General features: G+C 43.8%; 1 protein-coding gene across 2 annotated transcripts in view; it reads left to right on the top strand.

The window, feature by feature from the left end:
* The window catches only part of SPIDR (scaffold protein involved in DNA repair), a 581,260-nt gene that overhangs the window by 98,235 nt on the left and 455,646 nt on the right, over positions 1-27,379 (top strand). Inside the window, exon 6 of one of the 2 annotated variants that reach the window (XM_040431990.1) lies at positions 15,300-15,341. The exons of the other annotated variant lie outside the window; for it this stretch is intronic. Coding sequence (XP_040287924.1) covers positions 15,300-15,341 — 42 coding nt within the window. The remainder of the gene's footprint in view (positions 1-15,299; positions 15,342-27,379) is intronic. 2 annotated transcript variants of the gene reach the window in all.

Genomic DNA, 27,379 nt, shown 5'->3' with positions numbered 1-27,379 from the left:
TGTAACGGAGCTGCTGACAGTCCAGAAATCTTCCATCATCTTCTTCTTCACGTTTCACTGGGACCTGACGTCACACAGCGTCGGGTAATAGTGCGTGCTTATGTGCACTATATCCTTATGATGTGTGTATGTCAGCTTCTAGTGCGGTGCGGGCCGGCGGGGGACCACGGAGCATGAGTAACCGCAAGCGCTTCACTCGATGCAAAAATTTTGCATCAAGGATTTTTTTGTGTCGAGTTACTCGATTCAATTGAGTAATCGTTTCAGCCCTAGCCGTAAGTGCCACGACCTAGTTGCAGATGAGCTCCATTGAAGTGAATGGGGCTGATCTGCAATACCAAACACAGCCACTGTACAATGTATGACAATATGCTTGGAAAGCTGCCGGGAGCCAATTGTGCTCATCAGAGTTAAGGTCCATTCACACGTCCGTAGTGTATTGCGGATCCGCAATACACCCGGCCGGATCCACATTAGAACTGCCTATTCTTGTCCGGATGATCGGGGGCGTGCTCCGGGAATTCGGATGCAGACAGCACACTGTACTATCCGCATCCATTCCTGCCTCATAGAAAATGAATGGGTCTGCACCCGTTCCGCAATTTGCGGAACAGGTGCGGTCCCATTCTACGGACGTGTGAATGGACCCTTCTTGTGAGTGTGGCAGCACCAGGTCGGTGGGGATGCCAGGACTTGGACCCCCTCTGATGTGATAATAATGACCTATCCTGAGGATTGGTCATTATTATCATTACCTGAATAACCACTTTGTCAGTGTATATTTTATAATACAATGTGTGAAATACACTCATTGACAAAAAATATGATGCACCTAGGTAGAAATGCTGGATTGCAAAACTTGGCATGCAGTTATTTCTCAGGCAGATATTTAAATGGTTACAGGTGTGGTTGTGCCACAAAAGGGCAAAAAAGTTCTTCCCTAGATGCCCTAAAAAACAAACAAAAAAAAAAAAACTCTCAGAGGCTACTTTTGGGTAGTGTACCTAAAGTATAATAGCTCTTATGGGTGTCTGTACTGAGCGCAGCAGGTTTAAATGATGATGTAGGTCCCTTCTCACACAGTCTCAGATTTAAAGAGTAAACCACACAGCTCACCACTAGACCAGCTAGGTTAGACAAGTGTACACATGTGCAACATTTTCTCCACGTATCAGCAGAGTGAGATCTTCTCAATGTGCAGTTGACTGCCGCTAATAATCTCTCCCAGACAATTTCCCTGCTCAGTCTTCCACTTGGCTTCTCTCTCCAAGAAGAATTCAAACAGAAAGCAAGCACATAGTGAAGTCGTGCTAGGTCAGGCAAATACACACACATTTTCCATATCATCACCATGACGGCATCACAAGGAGATTGACGTAGGGGCAGGAACAGAGAAGAGGTTAAATTGACCACCCCCCAGTGTTTCCTGTCCCTTCTGAAGCGAGGTGCAGAGAAGAGTCTCCCTGTATTTTATTTCAGGAGGATCCGTAGGAATGGTCTCCTGTTTTACCTTAGGCTCATTACGTGAGCTCCCCAGTCCGCCGACAGCCTCGTGCTAATGCTTGGCTGGGGGTGTCGGGAGGACTCGCTCTGGTGTATCAGGAGCCTGCTCCTGGGCTTCAAGTACCTCCTCTCCCCTGGTGGGGCGGCCTGATAGCGCGTCCGACGTGCACGCATGCCGAAGACGTATGACGTCACTTCCGGGTTGCGTGGTGCAACCCGGAAGTTCTCTGGATGGAAGGCAGAGGCAGCAGATATAACATCGGAAAGCCACGGACGGATGCGGATCTGATCTAAGGTCTGAGTAAGTAATACCATTCGGTTGTCTATCTCAGCATGTCGATGGAGCTTGATGCCCCAGCGCTGCCTCCCGTAAGTTCCCCTTGTGGGAGTTCCAGATCTAGCACACATATGTTAATTATAAAGGTGTATTAGACTTAGAGTTAGATGGGCTACAGTGTTCCCAATAAATGAGAACATTAAAGATATGATAATGGAAGAATGGTCTGACACAGAGAAAAGGCTGGGTATTTCTAAGGAGTTTAAAAAACGCCTACTGTTTGATCCTTCGGAGTCAAAATTATTTGACAAGGTTCCAAAACTTGATGTACAAGTGGCTTAAGTAAACAAAAAGATCTCGCTGCCATTTCAGGACCCAGCCCAACTCAGAGACTCAATGGAGCATGTGACGAATACCACCCCTTGTGCTCGCTTGACGTCAACTACGTCGAGCTCACGAGACGTGGTACGGTTACTGGTTACCAAGACGTGACGTTACTCCCTCCCGGAGGAGCATGTAAGGTCAGCTTGGTAGAGTTTACACCGACTCCTCCTGTCCACACGGGCACAGAGAGGCAACAAGCTGAGGGAGCCTGGTCACTGCCCCAGGATTACACAGAATGCAAGTCAGTTACTGGGTAGATGAATGTTCCCTTGGGATATGATGGTGGAATAGTCCTTGGCTGCGGTCACGTCGGGGCAGTGATGTCAGCAGTTTCCAGGTCTCTCCAAACACATGGCACGATGTGACCCCCCTTTCAGAAAAAGACACGCCCGCTTGCTGGCACGAGCCTTTTAAACTTTAGCCGGCCCCTCCTCTTCCCACCTCTGGTTCCCCCCCTCCCTGCTAATCCTAGCAGCTCAACAACCGAAAAAACCCTTTAGGGTTTATAGCTCCAGACCAGAAGGTCACAGGGAGATGGTTCTGGGACCAACATACCCGCCTGGGTTTCGGCTGCAAGTAGATTACAAACCTGGTACTGTCGTGTGGTTTCTGTGGGGAGATATGTACATCTCCCTTCCCTGGCATCCCACCGCTAGACTATGACCACGGGCCTGTTTATCGTGGCCACGGGGACACAAATATGTATCCGGTTTGTGCCTGTGATGGCCAGGCGATTCATAATTCATTATAAATCGCCGATTCCATGCTATCTGCTAGATTTGATTGAACTGGGGAATGGACTAGACAGCCTGCAGAGAGGTCTTTCCTGTTCCATTAGTTGGGGTTCCTTGCTGGCTGAATGAAAGTGTGAAAAGTTGTAAACACCGGTGGACTGCTAGAGGTCCTTTGCCATCTGCTGGCTTTGAAGCAGAGCCCTCCTGTGAAGTTCACTAGCTCTGCTATCTGACAGCTGATGGCTGGTGTAGGAACATGGCAGACAGTAAATATTAATCCATATTCCTCACAGAGCGTAAAGCAGATGCCCTTTTGAGAAAGTCATCGGAGGCATCCATGCTCGGACTAAAAACAAATATAGCGGCCACTTCGGTGGCTAGATCCATGTACCTGTGGCTGAATGAGTTGGAGAACCACATCGGAAATAAAATCTCTTGTGAAGAGATATTAGAATCTATACCGCTATTAAAGTCCGCTACGGCCTTTCTGGCAGATGCCTCGGCAGAATCTATTTAATTCTGTGCCAGAGATGCGAGCCTTTCTAACGCTTCCCGCAGAGTTCTCTGTATGAAATCCTGGTCGGGGGATAAAGTTTTAAAAATTAAGCTTTGTTCAATCCCCTTCTCTGGAGAATACGTTTTTGGACCAGTTATAGATAGGATTTTGGAGAAAGCGGCTGACAGGAAAAAGGGTTTTCCGGAAGATAGAAGCTACAGAAGGAAATTGTCCTTTCGCCCCTATTCTAGTCAGAACAAATCCTTCAGGAGCAAGGGAAATTCGGGCCGCTGGAGCAACCCCAAAGGGGGCAAAGGAAGGGGTTTCCTGCTTAACCCCCAAACTAAATCAGACGACAAGCAATGACGCCAGGCTGGGGGGGGGGATTGAAAAATGTTCTGGTTGCCTGGGAAAATACAACACAAAATCCTTGGGCCCTAGAGATTATTCGATCAGGGTACTTAATCGAATTTATATCAATCCCCCTAAAAAAAGTTCTTAATTACAAGCTTAAGTACCAAAAATTCTCGAGAAAATATGTTACAAGGTGTTCTAAATTTAGTAATAATAGGAGTAGTAGTTCCAGTTCCCATCTCTCAAAGAAAGCAAAGATTTTATTCAACACTCTTCCTTGTAAAGAAAAAAGAAGGAGCTTTTCGTACAATAATAAATCTAAAAGGCTTAAACAAATTTATTTTGTACAGAAAATTCAGAATTGAGTCCTTGGAGTAAATCATTCCGCTGATAAATGCGGGGGCGGTCATGTGTAGGTTGATCTAAAAGACGCTTATTATGACGTCCCGATGCACCCGAGCTACCAGAAGTTCCTAAGATTCGCGATCAGAAATACAGACGGTCAGATCCTTCATTTCCAATTCACAGCGCTACCCTTTGGGATTACCTCGGCTCCAAGGCTATTCACGAAATTAGTGGTAGAGATTGTGGCTCACCTGAGGCAAGAGGGTCTCAACATTGTACCATACCTAGACGACTTTCTGCTCATCGGCGACTCAGTGGATCTCCTATCCTCCAACTTAGAATTTTTTTTTGTCCCGTCTGTCAGAACTAGGTTGGGTAGTGAACCCAGGAAAATCATGCGTACAACTAACCCTTTACAAAAATAAAATTCCTGGGAGTAATTTTGGACTCACAGAAGCAGATAACCTTGCTTCCCCAGGACAAAATACATGCCCTCAGACAGAGGGTCAGATGTTTACAGAGAAAAAGAAGTTGCTCGATAAGAGAAGCAATGAGCCTTCTGGGGCTTCTAACCTCCTGTATTCCCTCTGTAGCATGGTCTCAATCCCATTATCGCACCATGCAGATCTGGATCTTACGTCAATGGGACAAGAAGATAGGGTCACTAGACCGCAAGCTACTAATACTGAGTTTTGTAAAGGCATCTCTATCCTGGTGGACAGTTGTGCAAAATATTTCCGAGGGGGTTACATGGAACAAATCTCCTTCAATAACAATTCTCACAGACGCCAGCAAAATAGGTTGGGGTGCAAAATTCGAGGACCGATACTACCAAGGCTCCTGGGGAAAAGCAGTATCTAGCCAATCATCAAACTTCAGAGAGCTGAAAGCCGTCTGGGAGACACTAAAATCAGCCACAGAATCTCTCCGGTATCACCATGTTAAAATACTATCGGACAACATGATGACAGTCGCATACCTCAGACACCAGGGAGGTACGCGATCAGAAAAACTTTGGGATATCTCGAGGAAGATATTTTCCTGGGCCGAGAGAGAGGTTATGTCAATCTCAGCAGTTCACCTGAGGGGCTCTTTAAACCAAGAAGCAGATTACCTCAGCAGGCAGAAGGTAAACCAGACAGAATGGTCATTTAAATCAACAGGTATTCAAAATGATAACCGAGAAATGGGGTACTCCCATGATAGATCTGTTTGCCTCAAGAAGAAATGCAAAACTAAAAATATTCTGCTCACTGAACCCAAGAGACTACCCCTGGAGAGTCGACGCTCTTTCTTTAACCTAGGTATGGGATTTAGCATACGTGTTCCTCCCTCTTCCACTGATTCTGACGGTAATCCAAAAGATCCTCCAAGGGAAGGTGACTGTTATATTAATCACACTTTACTGGCCAAAGAGGAGCTGGTTTTCCCTTCTACAGAAGTTATCAATTGTGGATCCTTGGAGACTGCCACTCAGAAAGGACATTTTACATCAGGATCCAATTCTGCATCCACATCCAGAAATACTCAAACTCACGGCCTGGATCCTGAGGTCTCTGTGTTAAAGTGCCAAGGTCTTTCTGATAGCGGTATATGAAATGCTGCAGGAAAAAAGTAACTTCTGAAATTTATTTGGAGATATGGAAAAAAAATTGTTCTTAGTCGGGAGAAACAAATCATAAAAATTTAAAGAACCTAGTATCCAAAGGATTCAAGATTTTCTGCAAAGAGGTCTAGAGTTGGGCCTTACTCCTTTCACCTTAAAAGTTCAAATTTCTGCGCTAAGTGCCTTCTTTGATACTGACCTCGCAAATCATAGGTGGATCAAACGATTCATTAGGGCAGTCTCCAGATTTAGATCCTCTCTGAAATCTCGCATCCCAAATTGGGACCTAAACCTGGTCCTTAATGTACTTATGCATGCCCCTTTTGAACCCCTGGAAAATTGTTCACATAAACTTCTTTCCTTTAAAACAGCCTTCCTCATTGCTATAACTTCAGCTAGAAGGTTAGGTGAGATACAAGCGCTCTCCATCAGAGAACCCTATCTTAGTATTTCTGACTATAGAATTGTCCTAAAACTGGACCTGGGGTTCCTTCCTAAAGTAGTTTCTAGCTTTAACAGAAACCAAGAAATCATTCTCCCCTCTTTCTGTAACAAGCAGAATAATCAGAAAGAAAGCAAATCCCATACTCTAGATGTACGTCGTATTGTACTAAGATATTTGGCGGTCACAAGGGACTTTAGGAAATCTGATAACCTCCTTGTTCAGTTTGCGGGGAAAAATAAGGGAATGAAAATCTTAAAATTCTCCATCGCTTGATGGATCATGGATACCATTTCCCTTTGTTACAAACTCCAGAGTCTAGATCCTCCTAGGAATATTAGAGCACATTCCACTAGAGCAGTTTCGTCTTCCTTTGCTGAGAAGGCAGGTGCTTCATTAGATTACATTTGTAGGGCCTCTACCTGGTCCAGCGTGCACACATTTATCAAACATTACCGACTAGATTTGTCTAGGTCCTCCGACCTGTCTTATGGACGCAAGGTCCTTCAGGTCGGTTGTTTCCCCCCTAAATCTATATAATTTTTTTAGTTCTCCTTGTGATGCCGTCATGGTGATGATATGGAAAATCGGAATTAGTCTTACCGGTAATTCTGTTTCCATGAAATCACCATGACGGCACATAATTCCCTCCCTTCTAATTCTCTTTTCTTGTTGGTATGATGTAATACCATATATTGCACTAGTCTTAACGTTGGCTCTCTAGTAATTTTTTGAAACACTGGGGAGTGGTCATTGGAGGGGGCAATTTAACCTCTTCTCTGTTCCTGCCCCTACAGAGGTCATGGGTCAATCTTCTTGTGATGCTGTCATGGTGATTTTATGGAAACAGTATTACCGGTAAGACTAATTCCGATTTTATTATACTCCAGATAAAAGATACCAATCCACATACAGGTGAAACTCGAAAAATTTGAATATCGTGCAAAGTTCATTTATTTCAGTAATGCAACTTAAAAGGTGAAACTAATATATTAGATAAACTCATTACATGCAAAGTGAGATATTTCAAGCCTTTGTTATAATTTGGATGAATATGGTTTACAGCTAATAAACTTCAAAGTCACAATCTCAGGTACCCTTTTCTCAGGGGATATGGATTAATTAGCTGACTAGAGTGTGACAGAATGTGGAACCTTTTCACAATATTCTAATTTAAGTTGCATTAATGCAACTCCTTTTAAGTTGCATTACTGAAATAAATGAACTTTTGCATGATATTCTAATTTTTCGAGTTTAACCTGTATAACAAAATCCTAACTGGGAGCGGCCCAACTCAAGTTTCGTTTTAATACTTTTTCAGGGGTACAAACTAACCAGAATGCATCACATATTGCAAACTTGATCCTTTTATGAGAAAGTAGGTGGGCGGGTATTTAAATTGTGATGCATTCTCATTAATATGTGGCCCTTAAGAAGCATTATGTGAAACTACAATTGGGATTGACTTGATTGTTATATGATATTCGAATTCATGTATTTTACGCTACTTTCACATATGCAATTTCCTTGCCAGTTTTGAGATCCGGCAGAGGATCTCAAAACCGGAGGGAAACACTTCAGTTTGATTTAATACAACCGGCTGAATCCGTTCCGTTCGGATGCGGTTGTATTAAATCAAAAGTGAGCAAAGTTTCCGGCACTAACACTATTGTAACTCAATGAGCACCTGATCCGTTTTTTTCCTGTCCGAAAAAAAAAAAGGGATCTGGCACCATTGACTTGGATTGCTTTTACTTCCGGATTCGGCTTGTTTTGCAATCTTGCAAACCCCACAGTTTGCAACGGTTTTGTGTCCGGTCACAGAACGCAACAAACTGAACGAAATGCATTCTGATGCATTCTGTTCCGGTTTGTTCAGTTTTGTCCCCATTGACAAAAATTGAGGACAAAACTGAAGCGTTTTCCTCCCGGGTTTGAGATCTTCTAGTAGCCTTTTCTTATGAGTATTACAAAATCTGCGTGTATTTGTCTGACCTAGCATGACTTCACTATGTGCTCACCTTCTTCTTGAATTCTTCTCGAAGGCTAGTGGCCTGGAAAGATCTCACTCTGCTGATACAGTACATGGAGGAAATGTTGCACATGTAAACGCTTACCTAACCTTGCTGGTTTAGTGGTGAGCTGCGCAGTTTATGTTTTAAATTTTACCTCTTATTTTGAGCTCATTGACTGCTAGACGTGTTTTTAGGATGCACTCAGAAACATTCTGCCCAGTTGACAGACTTTAGGAGGTGGGGCATCCTTGGACTGAGAACAGCAGCATGGTCACTTTAATCGAATTGCCCACCATCTGGGCCATTCAGACTTAGCTGTTAGGTTACATGAGGGCACGCACACAAAGCATACAGGCTCCAGAGAGCCCAGACAGACCACCAGTAGAGAGGATCGTTTGATCTATTGATGAGAACGAGTAACTCCCACATTTCCAGGCACCTAGCAGAAGGACATTTGGTGTCGCAGTGCCCATGATGTGTCCTGCCATTGACAGCCAGTCACCATGCCTTCCTCTGCCCAAATTACAGGTGTGATGATTTGGGGAGCAAACGCATATGACAGTCACCCTTAGTATTGATAATAGGGACACTAACAGCTCAGCAATATGTGCAGGATATCCTGCCGCCACATGTTTTGCCTCTCATGGCAGAGCCTCCAGCTGGAAATGCTTGCCGACCCACAGCAAGGTTTTACAAGGAATGTCTCCGCCAGATTGCAAATTTTTTTTTGTTTGCCTGGTTTCGTTATCGCCAATAGAGCTTTCATGGGACGCCAACTTAGAAAAGTTATGAGTGTGCAGAAACTTCACACCAGTTGCAACATTTGTGGTCAAATGTGCCACAGGATACAATACGGAACCTGTATGTCTCTATGCCCAACTGCATGTCTTTTTGTATCCAGGCTAGAGTCAGCCCAAAAGGGTACTAGAGCCTCCTTTCAATTGTACAGTTTTCCCCAATAAACTAAGGCCCCTTTCACACGGGCGTTGCGAATTGGGGCCGGATGCGTTCAGGGAAAATGGTGCGTTTTTTTTTTTTTCACTGCGATTGCGTTCCATGTTTGCGTTTTTTCTGCGCGGGTGCAAAACATTGTAATGTGTTTTGCACGCGCGTGAGAAAAATCAACATGTTTGGTACCAAGACCCGAACCTGGACTTCTTCACAGAAGTTCGGGTTTGGGGTTAATACAGAATGCATAGTACAATAGGGCTGGAGGGGTTCAAAATTTTTTTTTTTACTCGCCTTAATGCACTTGATCGCGCAGCCCGGCTTCTCTTCTTTCTTCTTCTTTGAGGAATAGGACCTTTGATGACGTCACTGCGCACATCACATGGTCCATCACATGATCTTTTACCATGGTGTATGGTCGGTTCAAAAATCTGAAAGCTTTGCATTTAAAGGGAGCCTGTCACCTACATAACATGTTTTAAACTGATGATATAGCTCTGTGGGAGGCAGATCCATAACAATGATGGTACCCATGTTTAGTTTTTCAGAGCCTCCAAAGTACCTAAAATGAAGTTTTAAAAATATGCAAATTACCTATCGCAAGTGCCCAGGGGCGGAGAGTGTGCTGCAAGTGCCCAGTGCTCCCCGCCTTACTTGCTCCTGACTCCTCCCCTCTGTATCGTACGGCCAGCCCTGTATCCTTGCTGGGTCATTTTCGTCTCCATTCATAATCCAGAGCCTGTGCGCTTTACCGCCGGTGTACGTAACTGGCGCATGCGCACGGCATATCAGTATGCCTCTGCCCACAGTGGGCAATGTACTGCGCATGCCCGGACCCGGCGGTGAAGCGAACAGGCACTAGATTATGTATGGAGATGAGAATAACGCCGCAAGGATACAGGGCTGGCCGTACGATACAGAGGGGAGGAGTCGGGAGCAAGTAAGGTGGGGAGCACTGGGCACTTGCAGCACACTCTCCGCCCCTGGGCACTTGCGATAGGTAATTTGCATATTTTTAAAACTTCATTTTAGGTACTTTGGAGGCTCTGAAAAACTAAACATGGGTACCATCATTGTTATGGATCTGCCTCCCACAGAGCTATATCATCAGTTTAAAACATGTTATGTAGGTGACAGACTCCTTTTAACCACTTAAGGACCACAGGTTTATACCCCCCTAAAGACCAGGCCCTTTTTTACAAATCGGCACTCCACAAATTTAGCGGTTTATTGCTCGGTCATGCAACTTACCACCCAAATGAATTTTACCTCCTTTTCTTCTCACTAATAGAGCTTTCATTTGGTGGTATTTCATTGCTGCTGACATTTTTACTTTTTTTGTTATTAATCGAAATTTAACGATTTTTTTTGCAAAAAAAATGAAATTTTTCACTTTCAGTTGCAAAATTTTGCAAAAAAACGACATCCATATAAAAAATTTTTCTCTAAATTTATTGCTCTACATGTCTTTGATAAAAAAAAATGTTTGGGTAACAAAAAAATGGTTTGGGTAAAAGTTATAGCGTTTACAAACTATGGTACAAAAATGTGAATTTCCGCTTTTTGAAGCAGCTCTGACTTTCTGAGCACCTGTCATGTTTCCTGAGGTTCTACAATAGCCAGACAGTACAAACACCCCACAAATGACCCCATTTCGGAAAGTAGACACCCTAAGGTATTCGCTGACGGGCATAGTGAGTTCATAGAACTTTTTATTTTTTGTCACAAGTTAGTGGAAAATGATGATTTTTTTTTTTGATTTTTTTTTTCTTACAAAGTCTCATATTCCACTAACTTGTGACAAAAAATAAAAACTTCTATGAACTCACTATGCCCATCAGCGAATACCTTGGGGTGTCTTCTTTCCAAAATGGGGTCACTTGTGGGGTAGTTATACTGCCCTGGCATTCTAGGGGCCCAAATGTGTGGTAAGAAGTTTGAAATCAAAATGTGTAAAAAATGACCGGTGAAATCCGAAAGGTGCTCTTTGGAATGTGGGCCCCTTTGCCCACCTAGGCTGCAAAAAAGTGCCACACATGTGGTATCGCCGTACTCAGGAGAAGTTGGGGAATGTGTTTTGGGGTGTCATTTTACATATACCCATGCTGGGTGAGAGAAATATCTTGGTCAAATGCCAACTTTGTATAAAAAAAATGGGACAAGTTGTCTTTTGCCAAGATATTTCTCTCACCCAGCATGGGTATATGTAAAATGACACCCCAAAACACATTCCCCAACTTCTCCTGAGTACGGAGACACCACATGTGTGACACTTTTTTGCAGCCTAGGTGGGCAAAGGGGCCCATATTCCAAAGAGCACCTTTTCGGATTTCACGGTCATTTTTTACACATTTTGATTTCAAACTTCTTACCACACATTTGGGCCCCTAGAATGCCAGGGCAGTATAACTACCCCACAAGTGACCCCATTTTGGAAAGAAGACACCCCCAGGTATTTCGTGATGGGCATAGTGAGTTCATGGAAGTTTTTATTTTTTGTCACAAGTTAGTGGAATATAAGACTTTGTAAGGGGAAAAAAAATAAAAAATCATCATTTTCCGCTAACTTGTGACAAAAAATATAAAATTCTAGGAACTCGCCATGCCCCTCACGGAATACCTTGAGGTGTCTTCTTTCCAAAATGGGGTCACTTGTGGGGTAGTTATACTGTCCTGGCATTTTCCAGGGGCCCTAATGTGTGGTAAGTAGGTAAATGACCTGTGAAATCCTAAAGGTGCTCTTTGGAATTTGGGCCCCTTTGCCCACCTAGGCTGCAAAAAAGTGTCACACATGTGGTATCGCCGTATTCAGGAGAAGTTGGGCAATGTGTTTTGGGGTGTCTTTTTACATATACTCATGCTGGGTGAGAGAAATATCTCGGCAAAAGACAACTTTTCCCATTTTTTTATACAAAGTTGGCATTTGACCAAGATATTTATCTCACCCAGCATGGGTATATGTAAAATGACACCCCAAAACACATTGCCCAACTTCTCCTGAGTACGGAGATACCACATGTGTGACACTTTTTTGCAGCCTAGGTGAGCAAAGGGGCCCATATTCCAAAGAGCACCTTTTCGGATTTCACGGTCATTTTTTACACATTTTGATTTCAAACTTCTTACCACACATTTGGGCCCCTAGAATGCCAGGGCAGTATAACTACCCCACAAGTAACCCCATTTTGGAAAGAAGACACCCCCAGGTATTTCGTGATGGGCATAGTGAGTTCATGGAAGTTTTTATTTTTTGTCACAAGTTAGTGGAATATAAAACTTTGTAAGGGAAAAAAAATAAATAAAAAAAAATCATAATTTTCCGCTAACTTGTGACAAAAAATATAAAATTCTAGGAACTCTCCTTCCCCTCACGGAATACCTTGGGGTGTCTTCTTTCCAAAATGGGGTCACTTGTGGGGTAGTTATACTGCCCTGGCATTTTCCAGGGGCCCTAATGTGTGGTAAGTAGGTAAATGACCTGTGAAATCCTAAAGGTGCTCTTTGGAATGTGGGCCCCTTTGCCCACCTAGGCTGCAAAAAAGTGTCACACATGTGGTATCGCCGTATTCAGGAGAAGTTGGGCAATGTGTTTTGGGGTGTCTTTTTACATATACTCATGCTGGGTGAGAGAAATATCTCGGCAAAAGACAACTTTTCCCATTTTTTTATACAAAGTTGGCATTTGACCAAGATATTTATCTCACCCAGCATGGGTATATGTAAAATGACACCCCAAAACACATTGCCCAACTTCTCCTGAGTACGGCGATACCAGATGTGTGACACTTTTTTGCAGCCTAGATGCGCAAAGGGGCCCACATTCCTTTTATGAGGGCATTTTTAGACATTTGGATCCCAGACTTCTTCTCACGCTTTACGGCCCCTAAAATGCCAGGGCAGTATAAATACCCCACATATGACCCCATTTTGGAAAGAAGACACTCCAAGGTATGCAATGAGGGGCATGGCGAGTTCATAGAAATTTTTTTTTTTTGCCACAAGTTAGCGGAAATTGATTTTATAATTTTTTTTCTCACAAAGTCTCCCTTTCCGCTAACTTGGGACAAAAATTTCAATCTTTCATGGACTCAATATGCCCCTCACGGAATACCTGGGGGTGTCTTCTTTCCAAAATGGGGTCACATGTGGGGTATTTATACTGCCCTGGCATTCTAGGGGCCCTAAATCGTGAGCAGAAGTCTGGAATATAAATGTCTAAAATTTTTTACACATTTGGATTCCGTAAGGGGTATGTTGAGTTCATGTGAGATTTAATTTTTTGACACAAGTTAGTGGAATATGAGACTTTGTAAGAAAAAAATAATAATTTCCGCTAACTTGGGCCAAAAAAATGTCTGAATGGAGCCTTACAGAGGGATGATCAATGACAGGGGGGTGATCAATGACAAGGGGGTGATCAGGGAGTCTATATGGGGTGATCACCCCCCTGTCATTGATCACCCCCCTATAAGGCTCCATTCAGATGTCCGTATGTGTTTTGCGGATCCGATCCATGTATCCGTGGATCCGTAAAAATCATACGGACATCTGAATGCAGCCTGACAGGGGGGGTGATCAATGACAGGGGAGGTGATCAATGACAGGGGGGTGATCAGGGAGTCTATATGGGGTGATCACCCCCCCTGGAAGGCTCCAGGGAGACGCCTGTATGTGTTTTGCGGATCCGATCCATCTATCAGTGGATCCGTAAAAATCATGCGGACGTCTGAATGGAGCTTTACAGGGGGGTGATCAATGACAGGGGGGTAATCAATGACAGGGGGGTGATCAGGGAGTCTATATGGGGTGATCACCACAGTCATTGATCACGCCCCTGTAAGGCTCCATTCAGACGTCCGTATGCGTTTTGCGGATCCGATCCATCTATCAGTGGATCCGTAAAATTCATGCGGACGTCTGAATGGAGCTTTACAGGGGGGTAATCAATGACAGGGGGGTGATCAGGGAGTCTATATGGGGTGATCACCACAGTCATTGATCACGCCCCTGTAAGGCTCCATTCAGACGTCCGTATGCGTTTTGCGGATCCGATCCATCTATCAGTGGATCCGTAAAAATCATGCGGACGTCTGAATGGAGCTTTACAGGGGGGTGATCAATGACAGGGGAGTGATCAGGGAGTCTATATGGGGTGATCAGAGGTGATCAGGGGCTAATAAGGGGTTAATAAGTGACGGGGGGGGGGGGGGGGTGTAGTGTAGTGGTGTTTGGTGCTACTTATTACAGAGCTGCCTGTGTCCTCTGGTGGTCGATCCAAGCAAAGGGGACCACCAGAGGACCAGGTAGCAGGTATATTAGACGCTGTTATCAAAACAGCGTCTAATATACCTGTTAGGGGTTGAAAAAATCACATCTCCAGCCTGCCAGCGAACGATCGTTGCTGGCAGGCTGGAGATCCACTCTCTTACCTTCCGTTCCTGTGAGCGCGCGCGCCTGTGTGCGCGCGTTCACAGGAAATCTCGGCTCACGCGAGATGACGCCAATCGGCGTTAGCGTAGCCTGGGGGAGCCGCCGCGATGACTCCTTTCGGCGTTACAGTTGCGGCAACTGGTTAACCTTTGTGCTGCCTCTGTATTGACAGCTACTTTAGTTATAGGTGCATCTCAATAATTAGAATATCATTGAAAAGTTAATTTATTTCAGTAATTCATTTTAAAAAGTGAAACTCATACTATATTGATTCATTACACACAGAGTGATCTAATTCAAGCATTGATTTATTTATTTATTTTTAATGTTGATTATTTTGGATTAAAGCTAATGAAAACTCAAAAGTCAGTATCTCCGAAAATTAGAATATTAAGAAAAAGTTTAATATTTTAGACTCCGTGTCTCACTCTAATCAGCCAATCAATACAAAACACCTGCAAAGGTTTCATAAGCCTTTAAATGGCCCCTCAGCCTGGTTCAGTAGACTACAAAGTCATGGGAAGACTGCTGACTTGACAGTTGTCCAGAAGACATTGACTGATTGACAGCGCTTATGCACGACAGTTCGCCTGGCTTTGCCGAACAGCCGGCTGTCAGTCACAGTGAAGGGGCAGGGAAGGGGGCGTGGTTACCGTGACTTGAAGCAAGGAGGCCGCTGCCTCCGTGACTTCAGGCCTGACTAGAGAAGCGCGCCGGGCAGTGGAATAAAGAACGTTTTTACAGCTTCTGCTTCTCTGCCTGCAGGAAGAAAATGATTGTTACAAACATGCTGCTGGCTACTCTAAGGTACTGCTCCCGGCTTGGAGACAGGTTCCCTTTAATTTTTTGATATACTGACTTTTGGGTTTTTATTTCGCTGTAAGCCATAATCAACAACAGTAAAAGAAATAAATCCTTGAAATAGACCACTCTGTGTAACGAATCTATTTAATGAGTTTCACATTTTTAAATTGAATTTAACTTAATTGAAATTAACTTTTCGATGATATTCTAATTTATTGAGATGCGCCTGTATAAGAAATTAGTCACTAGTTGTACTCCATAGTGTCTGCAGATCATATTCTAAAAAAAAGTGTTAAATGATAAATGTGAAAGGTTTTTGTGCTAGTGGTTCCATGTTAAAAGAAAAAAGAGGAACAATTCTCACACCAGGTTCAGAACCCACAGATTGCCCAATAGAAGAGTACAGATGCTTCCTGTAAGGATGGAAAGCAATCTTTCAGTATCACCAAGCCACAGATTTCACCTGATTGGAACACCAGCAATGCTAATCATTGAATTATGTTGCAACTCTAGACGTCTCTTGTTTATACTTTGAAAACCATAGAAAACAGTAGATCACCACACCATGTATTGTAAGCCAGGGAGGATTTCATCTTAGGTTGTCCAGACACAATGTGTGCTGTATATATGGTGGTATCAGAGGAGATGGCTGTTGGCTAAATCTTCCTTCAGCTGACCATTATCTCATGTCCATGGCCGACATTAAAGGGGTTGTCTCACTTCAGCACATAGCATTTATTATGTTGCTGAAGTTAATACAAGCCACTTACCAATGTATTGTTATTATCCATATCGCTTCCTTTGCTGACTGCAACAATTTTCCCATTACATTATACACTGCTTGTTTCCATGGTTACAACCACTCTGCAATCCACTGGTGGCCGTGCTTGCACACTATTTTCACTATTTCACTTCTTTTTTCCTATAGTGTGCAAGCATGACCATAACTAATGGATTTGTAGGGTGGTCGTAACCATGGAAATGGGCAGTGTACAATGTGATGGGAAAATGAATCCAGCCAGCGAAGGAAGCAATATGGATAATAACAATACATTAGTAAGTGGCTTCTATTAACTCCCTTTACATAATAAATGCTATTTGCTAAAGTGAGACAACCCCTTTAAGATACTTTAAGAGACACAAACAGATATTTCTTTGGCAACATTGGGTTGATGAGCAATCTCCATGAAAAGGTACCGGCAGCCAGACAATTCTGCTCAGGGGAAATAATGGACAATCATATAGCCGTGAGATCAGCAACCTCCGTCACTCCAGCTGTTCTGAAACTACAGCTCCCAGAATCCTCCTTTCACTTCTGTGAGAGTTACAAGAGCAGCCAAGTATGTGTGCATGCTGGGAGTTGTAGTTTCACAGCAGCTGGAGTGCCGAAGGTTGCTGATCCCTGATATAGCGCATGGTTAAACTGTATTCTTGAAAACATGTATTTTTTTCCCAGTGGGCCTCTGTTCTGGCTAAAAACATATTTTATTTTCTGAGTAGGCGACTGTAAGTTCCTATGACCTAATAAGCATGCGTAAAGAAAACACTTTTAACTGTATGACTTTGTTTTTTGTATCAATAAAGTGGGAATCCTTTGAAATAATAAATTAACAATATACTGTATAGTGAAGGGATTTTCCAGGTGTTTAATATTGGGGCTCATGCACACGCATATGGCGGGTCCTTGAATGGGTCCGCAATCCGGCAGATGCGGAACGGAGGCACGGATCGGAACCACTATGGAGTGCTTCCGTGGGTTTACTGTACCTTCCCCTGCACCACAAAAAAGTAGTGCATGCACTACTTTTTTGCGGTGTGGACCATCAGATGTGGATCGCGGACCTCATTCAAGTGAATGGGTCCGCGATCCGCATGCGGCTCTCCCACGGTCGATGCCCATGCATTTCGGACAGCAATTTGCTGTCGGCAGCACGGGCTCGGCCAGCTCACGGTCGTGTGCATGAGCCATTCGGCAATCAATTCCTGATCGGTGAGGGTCCGACACCTGGCACACCTGCTTATCAACTGTTTGAAGAGCCTAAGGGACTCTGCAGCTTATCAAGCACAGCACCGTCAATTGGATAGTGGCTGTGCTTGGTATTGCAGCTCAGGCCCATCCACTTCAATGGGACTGAGCTGCGCCTGATGTTTGAGTGTATGTGTACATCTTTGTGTTGTAATTGCTCTGATTATATTTTACATAATCAAAACCTTTTAAAATGAATTCTAGCTTCAAGACTGTGAATTAAGACAAAATAAAAATTGAAAGTGACCACTATTCTTCATAAAGCTAGATGTAGCAGAGATCTGAATTGCCATTATCATTTATGCATCGTGTGAACTCTCTGAAGCCAGCCTTATACAGTACATAAGTGAGGGCCAGAATGCTGACGATCATACAAATGATACAGCCATCAACACACCAGACTAACCAGTAAATCAGGTAGGAACTATTAAAAAAAAATAAATAATAATAATCCCATAGCAAAGTGGGCAAATGATTACCTGCATTTGGCAACTGATTGACCGTTACAAATGATCTTTTGCATATACTTTCTAAACAATCGTTAGCCAAAATTACTCAAATTGACAGTTTAGCTTAGAGGGGTTAATCAGCAAATGATCCCGAGAATGAGGGAGGGTTCCTCTCATTCTCTCTCTGAATTGAGCTGTAGTGTGCCTGTCGATCTACCTCTCCAATCATTTCTAGGGGAACTGACATAGGGCGCCGTAGAGGTTAATAGAATGGTGGACTGACATGTGGACTATCACTCCATTAAACAGAGGGGACCCTTATTGTTGGGATCACAGGGGTCCCAGTAGTTGGACCCCCCCATGATCTGATATTTATTACCTATGTTGTGAACAGGTGATAACTAATTTTTGTGGGGTAACCCTTTTAAGATAATTTTCTGCAGTAATGTGTAAACCAGGACTTTGACATCTGCTTAAACTGTACCTAACCTTTTAAATAACTTTAGTTAAAACTATTCTATATGCTGTATAATTCATTTTTGTAATGTACTTTTTTTTAATTTTTTTTACACTTTTACTTACAAAGTAAGCACCTGAAGTCCAGGTGTCTATAGCGCTATGGGATCCGTACACATGTCAGTGGTGTACGGATTCCATTGTACTGCAGGCATAGGGGTCGCAGTGAGTGCTGTGCTGGCAGGAGCACACTTCTGCTTGTGCCAGCTCTGGTAAAGTCTACCGTAGAACACTGCAGGAGACCCTGTACCGATGTGCTGTGCATGGCTTAAGCAGATTGGAGTAAGCACAGACAGGAGCTCTGCATAGCACATCGGATGTGCTGTGCCAGGCTTTAGCAGATAATCTGCAAATGCAGTTATGTATGCTCCTGCAAGTACAGTGCTCTTTACGGCCCCTGTGCCTGCAGTACAGTGGAATCCATACACCCATACACTGGTGTTTGGTGGTGCCTATTTTTAAGTAAAAAAAATAATATATATATTGCAAAAAATTATTGTATGGCATTTAGAATAGTTTTAATTCAGGTTAGGTACACTGTAACTGATGGCATTGCTCCTTACCATGTGTCATTATTACACTGTAAATGAACTGTGTCTGTGGTGTAAATATAAGGTGAAGAAAACCGTATAATTACATTTGATAATCATTAGGCTCTGTTCACATTTGCATTGGAGACATGACATCCATCATATTTGATGTGCAGGGAAGCGCTCTTTTCCCCCTCAAAATACTGACACCATGCCAGAACCTGACGGAACCTGATGGACCCTGGTATAAGTCAATGGGGTTTGTTGAAAGTTTCTAGTATCCATTGTATGACAGATCTGGCACTAAGCTGTGCTTTCCATTATAAACTGAAACCATGACACAAGTGTGAATATAGCCTTAGACAGCTATTACGCTGTAAGCAAACCAGTTAGATTTGTTCGATGTGTAGGTCTCTTTGCTGGCCTCCCTTTTGGCAGGTCCTTGTCAGTATGACACATTGCTTCCAAATTGTCCATGATCACCGTGGTTGGGAGATACTAGATGAGGTTAGTCACTGAGGTTATGGCTTTCAGATCTATTGTTTATTCATGTGACCTACATTTGTATAAGCGATTTGATGTCATTAGACTTTTTGTTAAAACGATGTGTTGGTCAGCTGTATTAACCTAGATTTTTCCTATAATTGCCTGTTAATTGCTTCCTGGAACAAACAGCTATTCAGCTGACATAATAGCTTTCCTATGTGTTTGTGTCAGTTACATAATTATAAAGTTCCTCTCTGGTGTATGTAAAACTACAATTTGATAGACTCGGTCATTACAGATCTCCACAAAGTGACATGAAATTTATGGCAATAGATTGAGGCTCAGAAGAGATCATGGAAGACGTAATTCAAGCCCATTATTTACTTAGATTTTTTAAATATCTTTACATTCCTTGCTTTAGGCACATATAAAGCAAACCGGTCATGTTGAGCTAACTGCCCTTCCTGCAGAAAACTCTGAGGACACTGATGTATAGCTACTTCACAAAATAATCATTTTACCTTGGAATATATTGATCTCCGCTCTAGGCTGATGAGTCCAGTAGGTTGTCACATTCAGCAGCTGACAGTTATCTACATGCGCGCTCCCATGGGAAGGCTGGCATTCACTTGGTGGGAGTCATTTACTAAAAGCTGATGGTTCACATACCAATCTTAGTAAAAAGGCCGCCAAAGGCCGAGTAAGATGCAGCCAGTTTATTAAGAGGGGCATGCCTTTTAATAAATTTGTTGCATCTTTGGTGTCTGTATGTAAAAAAAGACTAATATCTATTCCAGCTAAGAGTTAGAGTATAATATAATTTGCGCCAATTTTCTGTTTTAAAGCCTGAACTGAGGTTGATTCCTCAGCTCCGGCTCTAAAACAGAAAATTGGCGCAAATTATATTATACTCTACCTCTTTGTCGTGGAGTCGGAGTAGAAGCTAGTTTTTAATGGTGTCGGTAGAAATTTTGACTCCAGCTTAAAAAAATGTAATAAAAATTGTGAAATTAATTTATTAACTTCAATATGAACTTAGCAAAGTTTAGAAAAGTTACTTATAAATAGATTTCATGCTCTATCAATCTAAGGCCCTTTTTTTATCAAAAAGGTAACAAGCAGGGTGTTCTAGTGGTGATAGATAATCAGTTCTCACCTCTCCTGTGTTCTCTTCTGTCCTTATACTATAAACAATGATAAGCAGGGTATTGTAGTGGTTATAGAAAATCAGTTCTCATCTCTCCTGTGTTCTGTCTTGTCCCTCTTACTATAAAAAGTGATAAGCAAAGTGTTCTAGTGGTGATAGAAAATCGGTTCTCATCTCTCCTGTGTTCTTTCTTGTCCCTCATAGTAGGTATTTTCATGCTGCTCCAAGGCCCTTAGTTACAATTCCTGAAACTGTGCTGCACATGCTCAGTAGTAAGTTCCTTCTCTAAAAACCAGAGGAGGAAGTTCACTACTCTGCATGCCTGTACAGTACAGGAAGACAGCATTAAAGGGGTTGCCCGGAAATAAGTATCTTTTCACAGGAGCCCGCAGCCTGCCTCTGCTATGGAAAGAATCATGTCTACCTGCTCCCTCACTCTCTGGTCCTAATTGTTGGCTCCTGTGTGTGTCCATCTTCCAGTCTACGGTTTGTTTAATTCATCTGCCCCGCTGCAATCAATAACTGGCTTCAGCATTGATGTGTCTCTTGTAGAGTCATTGGCTGCAGCAGAGCAGATGATCATACCCAAGCCAGAAAAAAAGTAAACAAGCCATGGACTGGAAGATACATACATGGAAGCCAGTGTGCAGGACCGGAGCTGCCGGTGGCAGGTAAGTATGAATCTTTACATGGCTGAGGCAGGCTGCGGGTTCCTGTGAAAAGCTTTTTATTCCCAGACAACCCTTTAATGGCATGCACTAAATACAAACCGGATTCCAAAAAAGTTGGGACACTAAACAAATTGTGAATAAAAACTGAATGCAATGATGTGGAGATGGCAAATGTCAATATTTTATTTGTAATAGAACGTAGATGACAGATCAAACGTTTAATCCGAGTAAATGTATAATTTTAAAGGAAAAATACGTTGATTCCAATTTTCACGGTGTCAACAAATCCCCAAAAAGTTGGGACAAGTAGCAATAAGAAGCTGGAAAAAGTAAATTTGAGCATAACGAAGAGCTGAAAGACCAATTAACACTAATTAGGTCAATTGGCAACATGATTGGGTATAAAAAGAGCTTCTCAGAGTGGCAGTGTCTCTCAGAAGCCAAGATGGGTAGAGGATCACCAATTCCCACAATGTTGCGCAGAAAGATAGTGGAGCAATATCGGAAAGGTGTTACCCAGCGAAAAATTGCAAAGACTTTGCATCTATCATCATCAACTGTGCATAACATCATCCGAAGATTCAGAGAATCTGGAACAATCTCCGTGCGTAAGGGTCAAGGCCGTAAAACCATACTGGATGCCCGTGATCCCCGGGCCCTTAAACGACACTGCACCACAAACAGGAATGCTACTGTAAAGGAAATCACAGAATGGGCTCAGGAATACTTCCAGAAACCATTGTCAGTGAACACAATCCACCGTGCCATCCGCCGTTGCCAGTTGAAACTCTACAGTGCAAAGAAGAAGCCATTTCTAAGCAAGATCCACAAGCTCAGGCGTTTTCACTGGGCCAGGGATCATTTAAAATGGAGTGTGGCAAAATGGAAGACTGTTCTGTGGTCAGACGAGTCACGTTTCGAAGTTCTTTTTGGAAATCTGGGACGCCATGTCATCCGGACCAAAGAAGACAAGGACAACCCAAGTTGTTATCAACGCTCAGTTCAGAAGCCTGCATCTCTGATGGTATGGGGTTGCATGAGTGCGTGTGGCATGGGCAGCTTGAATGTCTGGAAAGGCACCATCAATGCAGAAAAATATATTCAGGTTCTAGAACAACATATGCTCCCATCCAGACGTCATCTCTTTCAGGGAAGACCCTGCATTTTTCAACAAGATAATGCCAGACCACATTCTGCATCAATCACAACATCATGGCTGCGTAGGAGAAGGATCCGGGTACTGAAATGACCAGTCTGCAGTCCAGATCTTTCACCTATAGAGAACATTTGGCGCATCATAAAGAGGAAGGTGCAACAAAGAAGGCCCAAGACGATTGAACAGTTAGAGGCCTGTATCAGACAAGAATGGGAGAGCATTCCTTTTTCTAAACTTGAGAAACTGGTCTCCTCGGTCCCCAGACGTCTGTTGAGTGTTGTAAGAAGAAGGGGAGATGCCACACAGTGGTGAAAATGGCCTTGTCCCAACTTTTTTGGGATTTGTTGACACCATGAAATTCTGATTCAACATATTTTTATAAATCAAAAACATTTGGTGCATTTTTTGATTTATATGATTGTATTTACATCCGCACAATGCTCCGTTTTGTGTAGGATGCTCTTGTGGTGCATGTGGACCGCGCCGACATCCTCCACCGTATGCATTTTTTGCTGGGGATAGTCGTTCGCTGCGGTCCACATGCGGTGGGGCTGCTCCCCCAATGAAAAACACGCTACAGTGTTAGGGGTTGAGCAGCTCCTCCAGTATTGCCACTATATTTCTGTGTTTTTGTCTTGTTTTATATGTAGTGTATGTGCCTTCACCTGGCATTTAAACACTCTTTTGCACCTGGTAACCTCCATCACAGGGTCTGATATGGGTGTGGCTTGCAGCCTGGCTTTGTTCACATTGCACTAGTTGTCCTGCTAGGCGTTTGTGTGGAAGCCTGGCTGTGAGCTGGATTACATCACCTTCAGACCTTGTTCACACCATAGTTAGCGTAGTGGTAGGACCCTTTGCCATGCTGAGTGACCGTGACGTGGTGCATGAAGGGCTCCGATATTTTTCTGACAGGAATGTATTGGCGAAAGTCTCAGCTTTTAATATCTGTATTTATGACTAGCCAGTATAGTCAGTGGCATATCCGTTTGGTGCATTTTTTGATTTATATGATTGTATTTACATCCGCACAATGCTCCGTTTTGTGAAGGATCCTCTTGTGGTGCATGTGGACCGCGCCGTCATCCTCCACCGTATGCATTTTTTGCTGGGGATAGTCGTTCGCTGCGGTCCACATGCGGTGGGGCTGCTCCCCCAATGAAAAACACGCTACAGTGTTAGGGGTTGAGCAGCTCCTCCAGTATTGCCACTATATTTCTGTGTTTTTTTCAACATATTTTTCCCTTAAAATGGTACATTTTCTCAGTTTAAACTTTTGTTCCGTGATTTATGTTCTATTCTGAATAAAATATTAGAAGTTGGCACCTCCACATCATTGCATTCAGTTTTTATTCACGATTTGTATAGTGTCCCAACTTTTTTGGAATCCGGTTTGTATAACAGCTACACTTTTTATCTGTTTCTTTTATTCCCATTTAGATTGGCACATTATTCTCAGCATTTCCACAACATACATACATAGCTTTTCTTACTTTTGCATGCTAGTAAGAAAAAATCCAGGTGTTACCACTAAGTTATTGTGTGTGTGTGTGTGTATATATATATATATATATATATATATATATATATACAGTGGTCCCTCAAGTTACAATATTAATTGGTTCCAGGAAGACCATTGTATGTTGAAACCATTGTAAGTTGAGTAATTGCTTCCAAAGCCCCAAAATGTCATCCAAGAGAAGAGAAAAAGAAAATTTAAGAAAGATAAGCAGATAACTAAGACAGATAAAACAAGTCCTTACATATAACAGTCAGGGACAACTGCTAACTAGCAACTAATAAAGCTATTTTACCAGAGATGTGGCCTTGATTGTTTGGATCTGATTCTGAGGCATTGTATGTTGAGTCTAGTTTCAACTTACGATGGGTCAGAAAAGACCATTGTATGTTGAAAATATTGTATCCTGAGGCCATTGTATCTTGAGGGATCACTCTATATATTTCTATATTAAAACGCAGAAGTTGAGTCTGAGCTTTGGTTTACCAACCTCACAGCCCTGCTTAAAGCTCTGCCCACTAATCCACCATTTTTGCACATACCTGTAAATTAAACTGTAAATAGTCCCCAGTGAGTCCAGAGGGGGTACTAATTTAAATCAATATAATCTGAGTTAGGCCTCCTGCACACGAACGTATTTTTTTGCGGTCCGCAAAAACGGGTACCGTTTTTCCGTGATCCGTGACCGTTTTTTCGTCCGTGGGTCTTCCTTGATTTTTGGAGGATCCACGGACATGAAAAAAAAGTCGTTTTGGTGTCCTCCTGGCCGTGCGGAGCCAAACGGATCCGTCCTGAATTACAATGCAAGTCAATGGGGACGGATCCGTTTGACGTTGACACAATATGGTGCCATTTCAAACGGATCCGTCCCCATTGACTTTCAATGTAAAGTCTGGAGTCCCTTTTATACCATCGGATCGGAGTTTTCTCCAATCCGATGGTATATTTTAACTTGAAGCGTCCCCATCACCATGGGAACGCCTCTATGTTAGAATATACTGTCGGATATGAGTTAGATCGTGAAACCTCATTTCCGACAGTATATTCTAACACAGAGGCGTTCCCATGGTGATGGGGACGCTTCTAGTTAGAATATACTACAAACTGTGTACATGACTGCCCCCTGCTGCCTAGCAGCATCCGATCTCTTACAGGGGGCTGTGATCAGCACAATTAACCCTTCAGGTGCCGCACCTGAAGGGGTTAATTGTGCTATCATATCCCCCTGTAAGAGATCAGGGCTGCCAGGCAGCAGGGGGCAGACCCCCCCCTCCCCCCTCCCCAGTTTGAATATCATTGGTGGCCAGTGCGGCCCCCCCCCTTCCTCCCTCTATTGTAATAATTCCTTGGTGGCACAGTGTGCGCCCCCCCGCCCCCCCGCCCCCTTCCTCCCTCTATTGTAATAAATCGCTGGTGGCACAGTGTGCGCCCCCCCCCTTCCTCCCTCTATTGTAATAATTCGTTGGTGGCACAGTGTGCGCCCCCCCCTTCTTCCCTCTATTGTAATCGTTGGTGGCACAGTGTGCGCCCCCCATTGGCCCCCCTCCCTCTATAGCATTAACAACATTGGTGGCCAGTGTGCGGCCTCCCATCTACCCCCCCCCCCATCATTGGTGGCAGCGGGTTACTAGCAATAGTACAATAGTAAAAGATTCATACTTACCTGGGAGCTGCGATGTCTGCTTCCGGCCGGGAGCTCCTCCTACTGGTAAGTGACAGTTCATTTAGCAATGACACTTACCAGTAGGTGGAGCTCCCGGCCGGACACGAACATCGCAGCAGCCGGTAAGTATGAATCTTCTACTATTGTACTATTGCTAAGTAACCATGGCAACCAGCGTCCTGGTTGCCATGGTTACCGATCGGAGCCCCAGCGATTAAACTGGGACTCCGATCAGAACTCCGCTGCCACCAATGATGGGGGGGAGGGGGGGGGGGGGAGATGGGAGGCCGCACACTGGCCACCAATGTTGTTAATGCTATAGAGGGAGGGGGGGGGGGGGCGATGGGGGGCGCACACTGTGCCACCAACGAATTATTACAATAGAGGGAGGGGGGGGCGCACACTGTGCCACCAACGAATTATTACAATAGAGGGAGGGAGGGGGGGGCGCACACTGTGCCACCAACGAATAATTACAAAAGAGGGAGGGGGGGGGGGCCGCACTGGCCACCAATGATATTTAAACTGGGGAGGGGGGGGGAGGGTCTGCCCCCTGCTGCCTGGCAGCCCTGATCTCTTACAGGGGGCCGTGATCAGCACAATTAACCCCTTCAGGTGCCGCACCTGAAGGGGTTAATTGTGCTGATCACGGCCCCCTGTAAGAGATCGGGTGCTGCCAGGCAGCAGGGGGCAGTCTTGTACACAGTTTGTAGTGTATTCTAACTAGAAGCGTCCCCATCACCATGGGAACGCTTCTGTGTTAGAATATACTGTCGGTTCTGAGTTTTCACGAAGTGAAAACTCAGCTTTGAAAAAGCTTTTATACAGACGGATCTTCGGATCCGTCTGTATAAAAACTAACCTACGGCCACGGATCACGGACACGGATGCCAATCTTGTGTGCATCCGTGTTCTTTCTTGGACCCATTGACTTGAATGGGTCCGTGAACCGTTGGCCGTGAAAAAAATAGGACAGGTCATATTTTTTTCACGGCCAGGAAACACGGATCACGGATGCGGCTGCAAAACGGTGCATTTTCCGATTTTTCCACGGACCCATTGAAAGTCAATGGGTCCGCGAAAAAAAGCGGAAAACGGCACAACGGCCACGGGTGCACACAACGGTCGTGTGCAGGAGGCCTTATACTGAATCTTTTGCCAAAAAACTATATTCCAATGTGCTCATTTTATTCTGCTCTATTACATGCTGCAGAGCAAGTAGGGTAAAAACTAAGGCTACTTTCACACCTGCGTTTAGGTCGGATCCGTCTGGTATGTGCCCAGACGGATCCGCACCTATAATGCAAACGCTTAGATCCGTTCAGAACGGATCCGTTTGCATTACCATGAACAAAAAAAAAAAAAAAAAATTTTTTTTTTTTTTTTTTTTTTTTTCATGATAATGCAAACGGATCCGTTTTGACTTTACATTGAAAGTCAATGGGAGACGGATCCGTTTGAAAATTGAGCCATACTGTGTCAACTTCAAACGGATCCGTCCCCATTGACTTACATTGTAAGTCTGGACGGATCCGTTTGCCTCCGCACAGCCAGGCGGACACCTGAATGCTGCAAGCTGCGTTCAGGTGTCCGCCTGCTGAGCGGAGCGGAGGACAAACGGAGCCAGACTGATGCATTCTGAGCGGATCCGCATCCATTCAGAATGCATTAGGGCTGGACGGATCCGTTCGGGGCCGCTTGTGAGACCCTTCAAACGGAACTCACAAGCGGAGCCCCGAACGCTAGTGTGAAAGTAGCCTAAACCTTTTATGAAGAAACAAAGTGACAACAGCATTGCTCAGAGCACTCTGCCGCATAAGCTTTCGTTGGCTGTGTTTGGCTTTTGGAGTGTGCGGAGTACAGATCCATAGAAAGCAT

Source organism: Bufo bufo, chromosome 5 (assembly GCF_905171765.1).
Source record: "Bufo bufo chromosome 5, aBufBuf1.1, whole genome shotgun sequence".
In the NCBI taxonomy this organism is placed as follows: Eukaryota; Metazoa; Chordata; class Amphibia; order Anura; family Bufonidae; genus Bufo; species Bufo bufo.
Note: the sequence above shows the minus strand (reverse complement) of the source record. Positions and strands in the feature narration are given on the sequence as shown.